Here is a 17,341-nt window from a genome sequence, read left to right on the forward strand (position 1 = left end):
ACAGTGGAGCTCAGGGAATGGACCCCAGCACTAACGTCAAAACAAACAAGACATTCAGCTCTGTGTGGATCTAGCAAAGAGAGTGGAGACTGGTTTATTCACTGACAAAGATAAAATTAAGTTAGTTACAAATATAGAAGCTAGGTAAATGGAAAATCTATTAAAGAATACAATTCCTTACTCCAGATAACAGTCTCCCCTTGCAATATGATTCCAAAGGTCCAGGGTCCTCTTTGTCTTTCAGGAATTGCATAATTCCTGTCATTAAGAACCTACCAGTTAACAGATTTAAGCCTCAAATCAGCAAATTGAACAAAATAGCAGTCAACATGAAGGACTCCAGGAACCACACAGAAAAAAGAAATAAGTAGCACAATTAGAACATAAGCCCCTTGTACTGAATTGTCTCTCATCACCTTGGGGTCATGACTCCTTCTGGGACCTCCTCTGCATTTTAGAGCAGCTTGGAGCTGTATTTTTCAGAGTCTTCTTTCCTGTTTAGTTTTAAGAGTTTTCTCCAGGAGAACTTCAGTGAGAATGTAAAAGTGGAATGGAAGGTTGCAACCATGATATTCACAGCAGCCTCTTGGTACACACTTGACGAGTGTCTACTTCACTACCACAGACAGTAAGAAAGACCCTGCTTGGGAATTCAACTCAACACTCTTGAGAATGGCTTAATTTCCTGATTGCACTTCGGCGAACCAACTTCTTAGGTGCTTCAGGCTGAGTTCCTAAGTGTTTGCTCCCCTGACCTTCCTGCTACAGATTATCTGATTTTTTAGAGTATCTTCCTGGACCTTCATTTCTCCAGCTTTTCCAATATTCAAATAAACACTCATTCCTCTACTCTACCTTTATTCCCAAATACACATAGTGGATCTGTTCTTAGATAGAACTCAAACTGTTACACCTAGTTCTGCACTGATGGCACAGAGCCTGCTTGGGATTCTGTCACTCCCTCTCTCTGCCCCTCCAAAGCTTGTTCCCTCTCTCTCTCTCTCTCTCTCTCAAAATAAATAAATAAAAAAAACCTGTTACACCCAGTGAAATAAAAGATCCAAGTACAACATCACTATATATATATATATATATATATATATATATATATATATCACTATATCTGTCTATTATCTATCTATCTATCATCTATCTATCTATCTATTTTTTCTATCTATGATCATGACTGACCAGAAATAGACCCCACAAGTGGGGCAGTAGTATGGTTTTGCCAGCAGATTATCTGGTCATGCATCTGGTTAACCATATACATTATAAAGCTTAAAAATGATTTTGAAAAAAATATTCAATACATGACTTAAGGGGTGGACACTTAAGGACCTGAAAACCAAGTGCATAAAATGTCACAAAAAGAACAGTAAACATGTTGTAATACAAATACTAGAAAATAAAAGGTACTTGGAGGATATTTACATGTAGACCTAAGAGTTCAAAGAATGGCAAAGATTAAACAAGTACTCAAGAAAAGGTCCCTTGTTTTGAAGAGGACTCCAGATCAAAAGTCATATCAAAATCTATTGAATTTGATAAACAAGTGCACACAGAGGCATATACTGATAAAAGTATTGAATTCTAAAAATAACGAAAAAAATGTTGTTGTTTTTTAAACTCTCTTTCTTGTAGAAAGAGCGAGAGAGAAAAAAATCATATATTCCTTGTACTTGTCTGCCACACTGCTATCTGCCAGGTAGTACCTTCCTTCTGCAGTTTTTTCAAACATTCCATCTTCAGAGAATCTTTTACCTGGCCAAGAGGTCATCGGCTAGTCATGGGCAAAGAAATCGTTCTTCCTCAGCATTCCTAGCCTTAAATTCAACAGAAGTCTTGATAATTTGAATCTTAAACATTCTCTGAATATTTATTTATTTATTTATTTATTTTAATTTTATTTTTTATTTTTTATTTTTTAAAATTGACATCCAAATTAGCATATAGTGAAACAATAATTTCAGGAGTAGATTCCTTAATGCCCCTTACCATTTAGCCTGTCCCCCCTCATACACCCCCTCCAGGAACCCTCTGATTGTTCTCCATATTTATGAGTCTCTTCTGTTTTGTCCCCCTCTCTATTTTTATATTATTTTTGTTTCCCTTCCCTTATGTTCATCTGTTTTGTCTCTTAAAGTCCTCCTATGAGTGAAGTCATATGATTTTTGTCTTTCTCTGACTGACTAATTTCACTTAGCATAATACCCTCCAGTTCCATCCATGTAGTTGCAAATGGCAAGATTTCATTCTTTTTGATTGCCAAGTATATACATTGCATATACATACCACATCTTCTTTATCCATTCATCCATTGAGGGACATTTGGGCTCTTTCCATACTTTGGCTATTGTTGATAGTGCTGCTATAAACATTAGGGTGCATGTGTCCCTTCGAGACAGTACACCTGTATCCCATGGATCAATGCCTAGTAGTGCACTTGCTGGGTCGTAGCGTAGTTCTATTTCTAATTTTTTGAAGAACCTCCATACTGTTTTCCAGAGTGGCTGCACCAGCTTGCATTCCCACCAACAATGCAAAAGAGATCCTCTTTCTCTGCATCCTCCCCAACATCTGTTGTTGCCTGAGTTGTTAATGTTAGCCATTCTGACAAGTGTAAGGTGGTATCTCATTGTGGTTTTGATTTGTATTTCCCTGATGATGAGTGATGTGCAGCATTTTTTCATGGGTCAGTTGGCCATCTGGATGTCTTCTTTGGAGAAGTGTCTATTCATGTCTTTTGCCCATTTCTTCACTGGATTATTTGTTTTTTTAGGTGTTGAGTTTGGTAAGTTCTTTATAGATTTTGTAACTAACCTTTTATCTGATATGTCATTTTCAAATATCTCCTCCCATTCTGTCTATTGCCTTTTAGTTTGCTGATTGTTTCCTTCGCTGTGCAGAGGTTTTTATTTTGATGAGGTACCAGTAGTTCATTTTTGCTTTTGTTTCCCTTGCCTCCAGAGACGTGTTGAGTAAGAAGTTGCTGCGGCCAAGATCGAAGAGGTTTTTGCCTGCTTTCTCCTCTAGGACTTTGATGGCTTCCTGTCTTACATTGAAGTCTTTCATCAATTTTGAGTTTATTTTTGTGTATGGCATAAGAAAGTGGTCCAGGTTCATTCTTCTGCATGTCGCTGTCCAGTTTTCCCAGCACCACTTGCTGAAGAGACTGTCTTTATTCCATTGGATATTCTTTCCTGCTTTGTCAAAGATTAGTTGGCTATACATTTGTGGGTCCATTTCTGGGTTCTCTCTTCTGTTCCATTGATCTGAGAGTCTGTTCTTGTGCCAGTACCATACTGTCTTGATGATTACAGCTTTGTAGTAGCTTGAAGTCTGGGATTGTGATGCCTCCTGCTTTGGTTTTCTTTTTCAAGATTGCTTTGGCTATTCGGGGTCTTTTCTACTTCCAAACAAATTTTAGGATTATTTGTTCTAGCTCTGTGAAGAATGCTGGTGTTACTTTGATAGGGATTGCATTGAATATGTAGATTGCTTTGGGTAGTATCGACATTTTAACAATATTTATTCTTCCTATCCAGGAGCATGGAATCTTTTTCCAGTTTTTATGTCTTCTTCAATTTCTTTCATAAGCTTTCTATAGTTTTCAGTGTATAGATTTTTTACCTCTTTAGTTAGATTTATTCCTAGGTATTTTATGTTTTTTTGTGCAACTGTAAAAGGGATCGATTCCTTGATTTCTTTTTAAATTTTTTTTCAACGTTTTTTATTTATTTTTGGGACAGAGAGAGACAGAGCATGAATGGGGGAGGGGCAGACAGAGAGGGAGACACAGAATCGGAAACAGTCGATTCCTTGATTTCTGTTTCTGTCGCTTCATTGTTGGTGTATAGGAATGCACCCAATATCTGTGCATTGATTTTATATCCTGCAACTTTGCTGAATTAATGAATCAGTTCTAGCAGTTTTTTGGTGGAATCTTTTGGGTTTTCCATATAGAGTATCATGTCCTCTGCGAAGAGTGAAAGTTTGACCTCCTCCTGGGTGATTTGGATGCATTTTGTTTCTTTGTGTGGTCTGATTCCTGAGGCTAATACTATGTTGAATAGCAGTGGCGAGAGTGGACATCCCTGTCTTGTTCCTGACCTCAGGGGGAAAGCTCTCAGTTTTTCCCCATTGAGGAGGATATTAGCATTGGGTTGTTCTTATATGGCTTTTACGTTCTTGAGGTATGATCCTTCTATCCCTACTTTCTTGAGGGTTTTTATCCAGAAAGGATGCTGTAATTTGTCAAATGCTTTCTCTGCATCTATTGAGAGGATCATGTGGTTCTTGTCCTTTCTTTTATTGATGTGATGAATCACGTTAATTGTTTTGCAGATATTGAACCAGCCCTACATCCCAGGTGTAAATCCCACTTGGTCGTGATGAATAATTTTTGTAATGTATTGTTGGATCCAGTTGGCTAATATCTTGTTGAGGATTTTTGCATCCATGTTCATCAGGGAAATTGGTCTATAGTTCTCCTTTTTAGTGGGGTCTCTGTCTGGTTTTGGAATCAAGGTAATGCTGGCTTCATAGAAAGAGTTTGGAAGTTTTCCTTCCATTTCTATGTTTTGGAACAGTTTCAAGAGAATAGGTGTTAACTCTTCCTTAAATGTTTGGTAGAATTCCCCTGGAAAGCCATCTGGCCCTGGACTCTTGTTTTTTGGCAGATGTTTGATTACTAATTTGATTTCCTTACTGGTTATGGGTCTGTTCAAATTTTCTATTTCTTCCTGTTTCAGTTTTGGTAGTGTATATGTTTCTAAGAAGTTGTCCATTTCTTCCAGATTGCCCATTTTATTGGCATATAATTGCTCGTAATATTCTCTTATGATTGTTTTTATTTCTGTTGTGTTGGCTGTAATCTCTCTTCTTTCATTCTTGATTTATTTGGGTCCTTTCCTTTTTCTTCTTAATCAACTGGCTAGTGGTTTATCAGTTTGTGAATTCTTTCAAAGAACCAGCCTCTGATTTCATTGATCTGGTCTACTGTTTTTGTTTTTGTTTTTGTTTTTGTTTTTGGTTTCAATAGCATTAATTTCTGTTCTGATATTTATTATTTCCTGTCTTCTGCTGGTTTTGGGTTTTATTTGCTGTTCTTTTTCCAGCTCCTTAAGGGGTAAGGTTAGGTTGTGTATCTGAGATCTTTCTTCCTTCTTTAGGAAGGCCTGGATTACTATATACTTTCCTCTTATGACCCCCTTTCCTGCATCCCAGAGGTTTTGGGTTGTGGTGTTATCGTTTTCATTGACTTCCATATACTTTTTAATTTCCTCTTTAACTTCTTAGTTAGCCCATTCATTCTTTAGTAAGATGTTCTTCAGTCTCCAAGTATTTGTTACCTTCCCAAATTTTTTCTTGTGGTTGATTTTGAATTTCATAGTGTTGTGGTCTGAAAATATGCATGGTAGATCTCAATCTTTTTGTACTCACTTAGGGCTGATTTTTGTCCCAGTATATGGTCTATTCTGGAGAACGTTCCATGTGCACTGGAGAAGAATGTATATTCTTCTGCTTTAGGGTGGAATGTTCTGAATATATCTGTTAAGTCCATCTGGACCTCTTCTTAAGATAGCCATTACTCCCAGGAGCAAGAATAAAACAGGCTTTCTTAACACTCACACACAAACACAAAACAGTGAATCAGACAAAAGGACACAAGAGGAATTCACCGCAAAAGAAAGAACAGGAAGAAGTCACAGCAGAGATTTAACCAATACAGAAACTAGTAAGATGTTTGAGCCAGAATTTATTTTATTTTATTTTTTTTAAATGTTTATTTGTTTTTGACAGAGAGAGAGAGAGAGAGAGAACATGGGAGGGACAGAGGGAGACTGAGACACCAAATCTGAAACAGGCTCCAGGCTCTGAACCATCAGCACAGAGCCCGTCCCAGGACTTGAAACCACAAGCTGTGAGATCATGACTTTGGCTGAAGTCAGACCCTTAACTGCCTGAACCACGCAGGAGCCCCTGAACCAGAATTTAAAACAGTAATCATAAGGATCCTAGCTGGGTTTGAGAAAAGCATAGAAGACACTAGAGAATCCCTTACTGCAGAGATTAAAGAAGTAGTCAGTCTGAAATAAAAAATACTGAAACTGATATGGATGCAATGACAATGAGGATGGATGAAGCAGAGGATATACTAGATAAAATTATGGAAAATAATATTCTGAATATAAGTGGGTATGAAAATTATTGTATCATGAATGTAGACTTATTGACCTCAATGACTCCTTAAAGCCTAATAACATTCGTTTCATAGGAATCCCAGAAAAGAAAGATAAAGAAGCAGATGGTTTACTTAAGCAAATCATAGCTTAAAACCTCCCTAATCAGAGGAAGGAAACAGACATCAACATTTATAGGCACAGAGAATTCCCATTATATACAACAAAAGCTGGCCATCACCCAGAGGCATCAGAATCAAATTGACAAAACAAAACAAAACAAAAACAACAAACAAACAAACAAAAACCAGAAAACGATGGAATCCTGAAAACCGCAAGGGAAAAAAAGTCCTTATCCTACAAGAGAAGACAAATCAGGTTTTCAGTAGATCTGTCCACAGAAATCTGGCAGGCCAGAAGGGAGTGCCAAAATCTATTCAACGTGCTGAATGGGAAAAATACTCAGCCAAGAATACTTTATCAGGCAAGGCTGTCATTCAGAATAGAAGGAGAAATAAAGAGTTTCCCAAACAAAAACTAAAGGAGTTCATGACACTAAACCAGCCCTGCAAGAAATAGTAAAGGGGACTCTTTGAGTGGGTAAAACAAGACCAAAAGCAACAAAGACTAGAAAGGAAAAGAGAACATCACCAGAAACATCAACTTTACAGGCAACACAATGGCATGAAATTCATGTCAATCAGTAATCACCCAGAATTTAAATGGACAAAATGCTCCAATCAAAAGACATAGGGTAACAGAATGCATTAAACAAACAAACAAAACAAAAAACAAAAAAAAAAAAACAAGACTCATCTCTATGCTGCCTTCAAAAGACTCATTTTAGACCTAAAGACATCTTCAGATGGCAAGTGAGTATATGGAGAACCATCTATCATGCTGATGGATGTTCATGTACAAATGAAATAGAGTTATGAAAATGTATTTTTCATTCTTCCTGTGAATTCTTATCATCAATGGAATTTCAGGGTCAGTTTCGATTGATGTCTTTTCTCTTCTCCTCTCTTCTCCTCTCTTCTCTTTTCTTCTCTTCTTTCCCTTCCCTTCCCTTCCCTTCCCTTCCCTTCCCTTCCCTTCCTGTCCCTTCCCTTCTCCCCTCCTTTCCCCTCCCCTCCCCTTCCCTTCTTTCCTCCCGTGCCCTCCCCTCATCTTTTTTTTTTTTAATTTTTTTAACATTTATTTTTGAGAGACAGAGAGACAGAGCACAAGTCGGGGAAGGGCAGAGAGAGAATGAGACACAGAATCCCAAGCAGGCTCCAGGCTCTGAGCTGTCAGCACAGAGCATGATACGGGGCTCGAACTCACAAACCCTGAGATCATGACCCGAGCCAGAGTCTGTCGCCCAACCAACTGACCCATCCGGGTGCCCTACCCCTCATCTCTCCTTTCTTCTTTCTTTCTTTCTTTCTTTCTTTCTTTCTTTCTTTCTTTCTTTCTTTCTCCTTCCTTCCTTCCTTCCTTCTTTCCTTCCTTCCTTCCTTTCCCCCCCCCTCTCTTTCTTTCACTTATTTTGGCTCCTATTTTCCTACTTCCTCATTGGAAAGTTTGATAGAATGCCAGACGACTATCATTATAAAGGACCAGCATGAGAGATTGGCCTGGATTCTTCTGGTACAACAATGGATATCTCCCTGATAGTACATCTCCAGGGCAAATGATTGTTGCTATATGTCCCAAGCCCACTGACACTGAGGGTGGCTGAGTCAGCCCACTGCAGGCCACAGAGCCTGAAAAGACAGAGCAGAACAGGTTGTTGTGAGGTCCAAGGATTCATTCCCTAGGTCCCAATACTGAGGCTGTGCTGGGGCTGTGCTCATGTTTTGGGGCAGGCCTAGCTCAGATCCTGTGGGGACTGAGCATGTGGGCAGGGCCCAGGGGCAGCACTTGTGCAAAGAGTGAGGCAGGGGGGCAGGAGAGGGGTCCAGGCCATGGTGGGGAAACAAAGAGCTCTGCCTCCTGTGACCCAAACAAAGAGCACTGTTGGGTCCAGGCCCTTCCAGGGGCCTTGAGTCAATGAGTGTTCGAAATTATGCAAAGTCCCTCCACTTCAGGGACTCCTAATTGACAAACCAGTGGTGAGATCAGAACATGTGACTGAAGAGGAAGACGATAGCCTCCAGCATCCTTCAATCAGCTATCAGGTAAAAAGAAACAGCCTTGGCTTCCAATTTCTGGGATCAGTCACCTTCTTGGGGTCAGGCCACATGACAACTATCTCACACAAGTGTGTTGGAATCAGTCCTTGGCTCCCACCGTGGTCTTTCAGGTGCCTGGCTATGGGGCTGGGTCGGGTCCTCTAAGATACACAGACAACACGTGATTCGGGGAAAGGTGTTCCTGTGGCCTCATTACCTTCCTCCTTCTGCTTCACGTCTCCTCTGGCTCCGCCAGACCCATATGGTCCCAAAGTTGGCATGTCATTAGAATGTGGGACTTTATCCTTAGAATCTTCGTCTGTCATTTTGTCTGTGAGATTCACTTGTTCAACAACACCTGTGCTCAGGTGCAGTAAGAGGCAATTTCCAGGTACTAAGTCAGTTTCTCTTGGCAGCCACTTGGCACACTAAGGGGCCTGCAGGAGGAAGCTGCTGAAGTAGGGACAGGTTTGTCACAGTTGTGCTCAGCCCGGGGAACTCCCCAGTTCACCTGGGGGCTGAGGCCACTCAGGGAAGTGATTGTTACCCTCCCATTCCCCCTTACCACCTAAAGCCACAGGGAGACTAGGATGCTACTTGTGGCTCTGGTCCTGGTCTCCTGTCTCGTCCCCCACGGATGACCTGTCCCTGCTTTCCTCAACGCTCCGCAGACTGGCTGAGCTGAGCAGGAACATGAGGGAGAGGTACACCTGACAGGAAAGGGAGATTTGGAGAGGCATGCTGGTTCCCAGTCCCTGAGAGGCAGAGAGAGAGCAGAGGCTGGCAGGTGCAAGGCAGCTGCACCAGGTGAAGAAGGCCACCCAGGCTGAGAGGGGATGTGGGACAACCTCAGTCAGAATGTTCCAGGTCCTGAAGGAGACAGCTTCTTCTTCTCACTTCTGCCGGATACCGGTTGTGGAGGGGGCACTGCTAAACTTGACCATGGGGCCCCCTGAAGACCAGGGAGGTGACAGCCCATTCATTGTCATGTTTTTTTTTTTAACTTTTTAATGTTTCTTATTTTTGAGTGAGAGAGAGAGACAGAGCACGAGTGGGGGAGGGGCAGAGAGAGAGGGAGACACAGATCCTAAGCAGGCTCCAGGCTCCCAGCTGTCAGCACAGAGCCCGACATGGGGCTCGAACTCACAGACTGGGAGATCATGACCTGAGCAGAAGTTGGATGCTCAACCCACTCAGCCACCCAGGCGCCCTTCATTCATTGTCATGTTAATGAACACATCTAATGTGGAAATCTCCAGACTATAATTCTCTAGAGGGAACTTTTCATGATCCTTTAACCTGATAAATCCCTGGAAATATTATTTTGGTCACAGGGATTTCCATTAACATCTTCTTTGTAGTTCATCATGTCAATAAGTAAATTTTTTATAAATATTCTAATTGTACATGCCATACTTTGGTGAGGAGAAAATTATTTTTTAACCTATGTCTCCCATTGCCATGAAGGTAATGCTCTGATTCAAGCCAGAGGGGAAACTGCAGAAGCTTCTGTTTTTCCTTATTAATACCTCATTTGTAGTTTTTACCTCATACAATGGCTCTAAAAATCAATTTCAAAACCATACATCAAAGAATCATGAAGAGAAATTCAGCTTATTCATTCATCTTTCCTTTCAGAGTGACAGGCGAGGCCCAAATACAGGCACAACCTCCATGCAGGGTCAGCGTGGGCATGAGTGTGAGGCCATGTGGGTCAGGCCTGAGCTAAAGGTAAGGCCTGCCTGGTGCAGGTGATGGGATTGGGGCAGCGGGAGGACATGGCACCAGGAGAAAGACCCCAGATGGGACCCACAATGGTCTGCACTTCCTTCACGGTTTCTGTAAAATCTAAGGAAGGAAGGGCCTGGGGCAGGAGGGGCCTGGTCCCCTTTTCAAGAAGCGTCAGGCAGCCCTTGATGATGTGTGGACACCTTATCCAGGAACCAAAGGAGATGCTGCCTTGTGGCCCATTCAGGCTGTCTGTACCCAAGGGAAGAGGAATTCCTGCAGGACTGTGCTGAGACAGCTGTCTCCCCTCCTAAGTGACATGTGATTACATCTGGGGCCCATGTGATGTATAATGACATCCTAAATCTTTATCACCTACTGTAAATCCTGACTCCAGCTCCCATAGTCATACTAGCCCCCCACTCTGCCACTGTTCAGTAGGATAAACATAGACCAGAGGACAGAGAACTGCTAGAGTCGCCCACAGTGCAGGGCCTGGGCCAGGACCAGGGAGGACACCTACCCGATCCTAAGTCCTGACCAGCAGCTGCTCAGAGGACAGGTGAGAGTGAGAGCCGGGCCATGGTAGGAGGGTTTGTGTCCCATCCCCATCCTTCTGTGTCACCTTGAGTCACTGAAGACACACCCACTGCCATGGTAAGTGGCACAGCAATGGTCAGCCTTGTCCTGGCCCTTAGTTCTGGTCAAGCTCAGGGGGGCCATGTCCCAAAGTTCTAGCCTCAGAATTGAACCCTGATGGTCACTCTTATCTGTCTATATAACCAGCTCAGGGACAAACTTGGCTTCTGTCGGTACCAAGAGAGATGTTCACTCCTGAGCTCATTTGCAGAACAGGGGATCCTGGGCCTGCTTGGGGCCACTGACAGGGGGAGTCTTCCTCAGATCAGGGGAGGCATCGAGCCTGTAAGAAAGGAGAGGAGAGGGGGCTGGAGGAATAAAGGGAGGCTGAGTCAGAAATCATTGGCCCAGCCCTTAGGGGAGGGAGCGATGTGGACACAGGGGATTGCAAGGCCTGACACCATGGACCCAGGATGGGAAGGAGAGTAGGGCACCTGTGCCTCACACTGTGGCTCCCTGTGAGCCTCTCACCTGTGCTGGGAGCAGCCAGAGAGCAGGAGTGAGGCCACACAGAGTGTGGTCCTGGGAGGATCAGCACCACAGGCACCTGGGAGCTGGTCCATATGCAGATGCCCGGGGCCCCACCCAGACCTGCCGCGCCTGCAGCTGCATCTTGTGGAGACCTCCCCACCCCCCTCCTCAGGGGACTGTGTGCTCACTGAGTGTCACAGGCTAGAGATCTGGGCCATGGTTGAATATCTCATTTCTCTGTTTATCTCCCTGGGTCCTACCGGGCCCCCTGGGACATGGGGCATAACAGTTTTACTCTGGTCACGTAAGCTTGGTACAGATTGTAGTGATGTGTAGTGCTGTGGAGAAAATGTGTTAAGAATGGACTCTTTCACCAGCCACATGGAGTGTGTGCTGTGGATGGGGTGAGAACCCAGGGAATATGGGCTGCACGGCTCTGGAGGCCGAGAGTGTGTCTTGTCTGCTTTAGGCTCCTCCTGGAAGTGAATCATCAGGAAAAGTGCAGGGCACTGGCTGGGGTTATTCATGGTACTATCACAGGGGAGCTGCGTTTCTAGTGCACAATTGGGGCAAGAAGGGTGTGTAAGGATTCAGAAGATCCCCTAATACTCCCTGAGTCTGCATTACAGTCATAAATGTACCACAATCCAATTCAGCAGGTATGATAATGAACTAACTTTCCAGAATGCAGGTCTAGTCCTATCAATGGGCAGTGATGGCGACTAGTTCAGGTATTTGCTGTGGGAAGGAGATATGGGGTGAATAGTGAAGAAGGACATTATAGACACCCCTCTGAGCACAGGGTAGTCACAGAAATGAGCAGTATAGAAGTAACGTGCTTCTTCCTAATGTTGTAGGATGTGTTTGGATATATATTGACCATAAGTTTGTTTTGTTCTCCTGTCTCATCCCATTATCATATAACATAACATCAGATGTGTTCACAAATAGTTATATCTTAATGTTGAAGCTATACGATATCAAATCATCTGGGACAAAAATAAATATCCCAGCAGAGAAAAATGTATTTTGTATCCTCTTAAAGGCTGAGCACATTTGTGGGGATTGGACATGCGCATTGGTGATCTGGGGGAGAAACCCTAGCTCTGTGTGTATACAGTGGCCTCTTCAGGTCTGAGAGGACCCTGTCAGGGATGCTGGCCATCCTGGATTGGGTTCCTGGAAGCTGACTCTGAGATGGAGAAATGCATGTGCAGGAGATCTGGAAGGAAGAGGGAGGTCAGACTGGGCAGAAGGAGAAGTAACCCACACGGAGTGAGACATCAGATGAGGCCTCATTCCTGCAGGGAGCTCCAAAGCTGGGACCTTTCAGGACATGTGAAAGTGGGGCAGGGCCTTGGCCTCTAGGCCTCAGGAGATCACTTAATTGAATCTCTCTGAGAAGGGACATAAATGTGGGGAGGCAATTCTCTGAAGCAAGAGCCCTTGGCAATGAGGAGCACCCCTATGAGCTGTCAGAGGCTCCAGGAAGTAGTGGGTGAGTGTGTGAGCCCAAAAGACAGGGTGTGGGTGACCTCACGGTGTCTACTGCACTCAGGTGAAGGTGGCTCTACACATGACACCAGGACTTCAGGACCTCAGGTGAGCTGGGAAATTTGGGGCTCTAATCCTTGTCAGTTGTGAGAGCAGTAGCCCACAGCCACCACATAGAAATGCAGAGATAATGAGCACTGGACGAAAGTCTCCCTGTGTCTTTTCTCCACCCAGGCCCTCTGTCCCCAGTTCACACCCAGGCCCCGAGAAGCAGGGAAGCCTAGTGCTGTCAGCTGTAAATGCACTCCTGACCCTCCCCGTGCAGAGCTTCCTGGAGATTGGATGGGGAGGGAGGTGGGGGGAATTCAGATCTGGGGACCTGGACCAGATCTGCTCATTGCTTTGTGTACAGGTCTCCAGGGGCTTGGAGAGAGCATGACAGAGATGGGGAAGAGGTTTGTGTCTCACTTCCCCATCTGCCTGTGTCACTGTGAGCATCATCACTGTCATCCCACACCTGACAGTAATAGTCAGCCTCGTCCTCGGCCCGGGCCCCGCTGATGGTCAGGGTGGCCGTGTTCCCCGAGTTGGTGCCTGAGAATCGGTCAGGGATCCCTGAGGGCCGGTTGCTATCCTTATAGATAATCAGCACAGGAGTCTGGCCTGACTTCTGCTGGTACCAGTAAGCATATTTATTTCCAATGTTGTTTCCTCCACACGTAATCCTGGCCGTCTGTCCCAGGTTCACTGACACTGATGGGGGCTGAGTGAGCACATAGGAAGCCACGGAGCCTGCAAGAGAGAAGGTGAGAGGTGGGTTTCCAGCCTGGGGTGTCATCCCCTGAACACTCCCACCTGCCTGGCTTAAGCTCCAGTGATTCTCTAGGCCCCAGTTTCCACTCTGCTGTCATCTTATTCCCTGCTTGGTGGATGGAGCCTTTGAACAAATGAGAACCAGACCCCACCCCTTTCCCTGGGCAGGTGCAGCCCTTCAGGGCTCACACAGATCAGTGAACACAGTGGGGGGCTATCACCCCACCAGCCCCCCATCCCACATCAGGGTCTTGAGCATCCTGTCCCCACTGAGACTCCCCTGCTGAGCTCAGAGTCAGGACCAGGCTTGTCCCGGAACCCTGGGCCTGGGTTGGGTGCGAGCCTGGGCACAGCACCTGTGCAGTGAGCGAGGAGGCCGAGGAGGAGAGGGGTCCAGGCCATGGTGGAGGTGCCTCGATTCTGTTCCCTGAGGTCCTGAGGCTGGGCAGGGTTCCTCCCAGGCCTGACTTATCCCCTTGCTGGAGACACCTGCTGTTCATGCAAATCAGCCAGGGCTAGGGGCTGCTGCTGAGGAGCCTTGAGGCTTCAGAAATGGGCTCAGCCCCAAGGGACACAGAGATGGGAGGGGCAGCCTTTCAGATCCACTTTCAGCCCAAGGGATTCTGCTTCACCCTCTGAGCCCATAGTTGGGGTCCACAACTGCATCCCTCTCCTTGTCCAGGCTCCTGGTTGGGTGTGGTCACAGCAGAGCTCAGAGTTGGAGTCTGCATTTTCTGAACTTATTACGGAATGTTTACTCTTTAGGTGACTGGAGAAACTTAGGTCAGTGAAGTGTCCTACCCCAGTTCTGTGTTGGGGAACTTCATAACCTGAACAAAATTTCTCCCTTGTCTAGTGCACGTGGAGTTTTGAGGAACCATTGAGGTAAGGTAGGAATGTGTCCTGTTGGAGAACTTCTGGGACAGGTTATCCATGCTATGCCTCAGTATCCCCATGGTGTACTCAGTGTCAGGGACAGACCCAGCTTGTGGAAGTTTTGATTGAGTTTACCAGATATGGGTCGGGCTGGAGAAACAGGAATTTCTGGATCTGTGCTAGTAACACAGGCAAGTTCTATAGAAGTCAGATCTGAGAAACACTGAATCAGAATTTTACATCACTGTCAAAGCTGATACTGTAGAAACCTATCCCTTTTTCTTCTGATCTCAGATCATGGTGACCCACCTTCCCTCCTGTTAGAACACCTGATGCCCAGACCCTCCCCATGTGCAAGTGGCTTTGCCAGATGATCTCTGCTGCCCCTTAGTGACCCCTCCACATTGGCTGCTTCAGGAACAGGGAAGTCCCCTGTCCAGGTGGAGATGCAGAACCCAGTGCTCAGTCCTGTTTCCCTGATCCCTGGACTGCTGATCCCAGGGGAGGAACTGCTCCTTTCTGTAGGTCCCCGTCAGCCTCAAGACCAGGCAGGAGAAGACCAAATTATCCATGAAAATAGAAACAGCCTGATGTGAGGAGGAGAAAGCAGGGCCCATCTGAGGTATCATTGCTTATATCTTTGGGGTGATGGTTGGTCACGGGTGTGGTTCTAGGGTTTGGCACCACAGGTGACACGGCATTTAGGAACTGTGTCTTACTGGCGCCGGCTCCTGGTACACAAAATAGGGTGGTGGTGGCTACCACTCCAAAGACAGACACAGAGAACACTCACCCAGCCATCAGTTATTCAGATTCACTTGGGTTGGCACATTCTGTCCTGAGAAAGGAGTGTGAACAAGACAGAGGTCTTGCTCAGTTACCTTCCTGTGTGTGGAGCAGCACAGTGGACACATTTGGTAATGCAACAGACAGTCTCCAAACCCTTCTACCTGTATCTTGTCTCTATATTCATTTAGAAGCCACACCATTACTATTCTCAAGTCCCTCTTGTCCAAGAGTGACCTTGTGGGCCAGATTTGGCACATGGATGTGTCAGTAAGCTGGGGTCTTTTCTGGGGACTTTTCTTCTTGTGAATGATAAAGCATACCAGATATGCAGTGAGTGCCTTTCCTCTTTAACATGGGTGTGGTAGCTAGAGCTGCAGCAATCATCCCGAGGTCTGTTGTCAACATCAGTGAAAAGCAAAGCCTCCATAGCAGTAATGGTGGGACAGAACGTGGGCAGAGGTGGGACCTCACGGAATTGCTGACTACCTAGAGAAATGCTGTCTGACTTCAAAGTTGTTTCTGTGAGAGAAAAATAAGTGCCTGAATGTTCATGCCTCTGTTTGAGATGTGCATGTATTGCATTAAGAACTTTGCGACCAGTTAGGATAATTAACACAAAACTATCAGTTAATAAATATAATGTTAGGGGAACATGTGTCATGTTGGATGATGTGCAGATAATGAATTGCACTGAGACAAGGTGACAGGCAGGTGCTGGGTGGTGAGAGCCTGGAGGAGGCCTCTCTGCAGAGGTGACCTTGGAGTTGCTCAGAATGGGAAGAAGGAACAGTTTAGTTTAGAAGAACTAAAGAGTGTGTTTGGAGTCAGTCCCTGTGGAGAAGAGTCTGGTTTGTCTGAGGATGCAGGGACAGTGAGGACCTTAGGAGTCTGTGATTCAAAACTATTTGAGTTCCAAGGTGATTATTTTCTCATATTATAACCTCAGGGACAGGAGTGATGGGTTAGAATTCTCATTGCTGTATGTTGCAAATATAAGGGGACTCACAAGAGGAGTCCCTGTGTGAGCTTCCCTGCAAACTGAAAGGGAAGCAGGAGCCCTTTTGTAGCTGAGTCACTGTGGCTTATCTGCAGCTCACCCATGTGTGTGTGTTCCGCATGACATCAAATTCCTGTCACACATCCCTTCATTATTATATCTTTTATATACATACACATATATGAATATATTGTATTTGTGCCCGTATATATTAATTGTGTCTGCATTGTGTGCTTGAAGATATGTGTGTGTGTAAATGTATACATACATTTACAACATATGCACATATATATTCTATACACTGAACTCTGAATTGGGTACCTAAGTGGTAGTTGATGAGATCCTTGAGTTTCTAGGAGACACAGAGTTCCATTTCCTCACCAATGAGAAGTAGGTATGGTTACCACAGTGAACAGCAGGACCATATTAGTGTTCAGACTCATTTGACAGAGGACGTTAGTATCATTTAGTTAATAATGATGTTCCTAGAACTGAAATAGATAGGTAGCTATCTAATTTTTTTTTTACATCTGTATAAATAGAAAGCTATGCTTGGCAAACACTTTGGCTTCCTACTGAACTTAACAGAGATGGAATGCTCCTTAGAAGCCACTAGATTACCGTGTGATGTGAGCTGCTTGCATGACCAGGTGTTATCTGATGAACCATGCATGGAATTGGGCATTCACAGCAGCTCTCCATCATCAAACAGAAGAGATAAATTTGAGATCAGGCTTCACCAGGTTCTGAAGGCACAAGTGAGTTGCATGAGGAAGAAGCTGGGTGTCCATGACCCCAACCCCTGCAGCATTGTCTTTTCTCTGTCTCCCACAACTATGGCCTGTGCTACTATAGAGAAAATAACAGAGGGCTGACTTACAGAGGTTCCTGTATGGTATGCAGCCAACTCTGAGAGTTAAACTATTAGTACTACAGTCCTAATGTGGGACTGTCCTGCATAACATGTGTGGTGAAAATTCTCTAATAGGTAATATTTGAGCTGAGTAGTTGGTTCATTTCACCTGGAACAGAAGGACAGAGTTGGCTATATACTAACCTATGGGTTCTGACTCATAGTTTGGCTGTATGGTCAGAGATTTGGAAGGAAAAATAAGAAAATTGGTGAAAGAAGGGCACCTGGGTGGCTCAGTAGTTTGAGCCTTCACCTTCAGCTTAGGTTCTGATCTCATGAT

General features: G+C 44.6%; 3 protein-coding genes and 2 gene segments (V, D, J or C); all 5 read right to left on the minus strand.

Moving 5' to 3' along the window:
* The window catches only part of LOC102968706 (immunoglobulin lambda-1 light chain), a 718,086-nt gene that overhangs the window by 272,987 nt on the left and 427,758 nt on the right, over window positions 1-17,341 (minus strand). The window lies entirely within an intron of this gene.
* The window catches only part of LOC122232563, a 1,057,381-nt gene that overhangs the window by 254,978 nt on the left and 785,062 nt on the right, over window positions 1-17,341 (minus strand).
* Window positions 1-17,341, minus strand: part of LOC122232564 (immunoglobulin lambda-1 light chain-like) — a 586,739-nt gene that overhangs the window by 244,950 nt on the left and 324,448 nt on the right. The window lies entirely within an intron of this gene.
* Window positions 1-17,341, minus strand: part of LOC102959445 (immunoglobulin lambda-1 light chain-like) — a 480,152-nt gene that overhangs the window by 231,529 nt on the left and 231,282 nt on the right. The window contains exons 1-2 of one of the 3 annotated variants that reach the window (XM_042962212.1): window positions 13,843-13,944; window positions 13,171-13,465 (exon numbers count right to left, since the gene is read on the minus strand). The exons of the other annotated variants lie outside the window; for them this stretch is intronic. Of the exons in view, the coding sequence (XP_042818146.1) occupies window positions 13,171-13,465; window positions 13,843-13,888 (341 nt within the window). The 5' untranslated portion in view covers window positions 13,889-13,944. Of the gene's footprint in view, window positions 1-13,170; window positions 13,466-13,842; window positions 13,945-17,341 lie in introns of those variants that run through there. 3 annotated transcript variants of the gene reach the window in all.
* LOC102964473 overlaps window positions 1-17,341 on the minus strand; it is a 277,151-nt gene that overhangs the window by 221,757 nt on the left and 38,053 nt on the right.

This window comes from Panthera tigris, chromosome D3 (genome assembly GCF_018350195.1).
Source record: "Panthera tigris isolate Pti1 chromosome D3, P.tigris_Pti1_mat1.1, whole genome shotgun sequence".
Classification (NCBI taxonomy): Eukaryota; Metazoa; Chordata; class Mammalia; order Carnivora; family Felidae; genus Panthera; species Panthera tigris.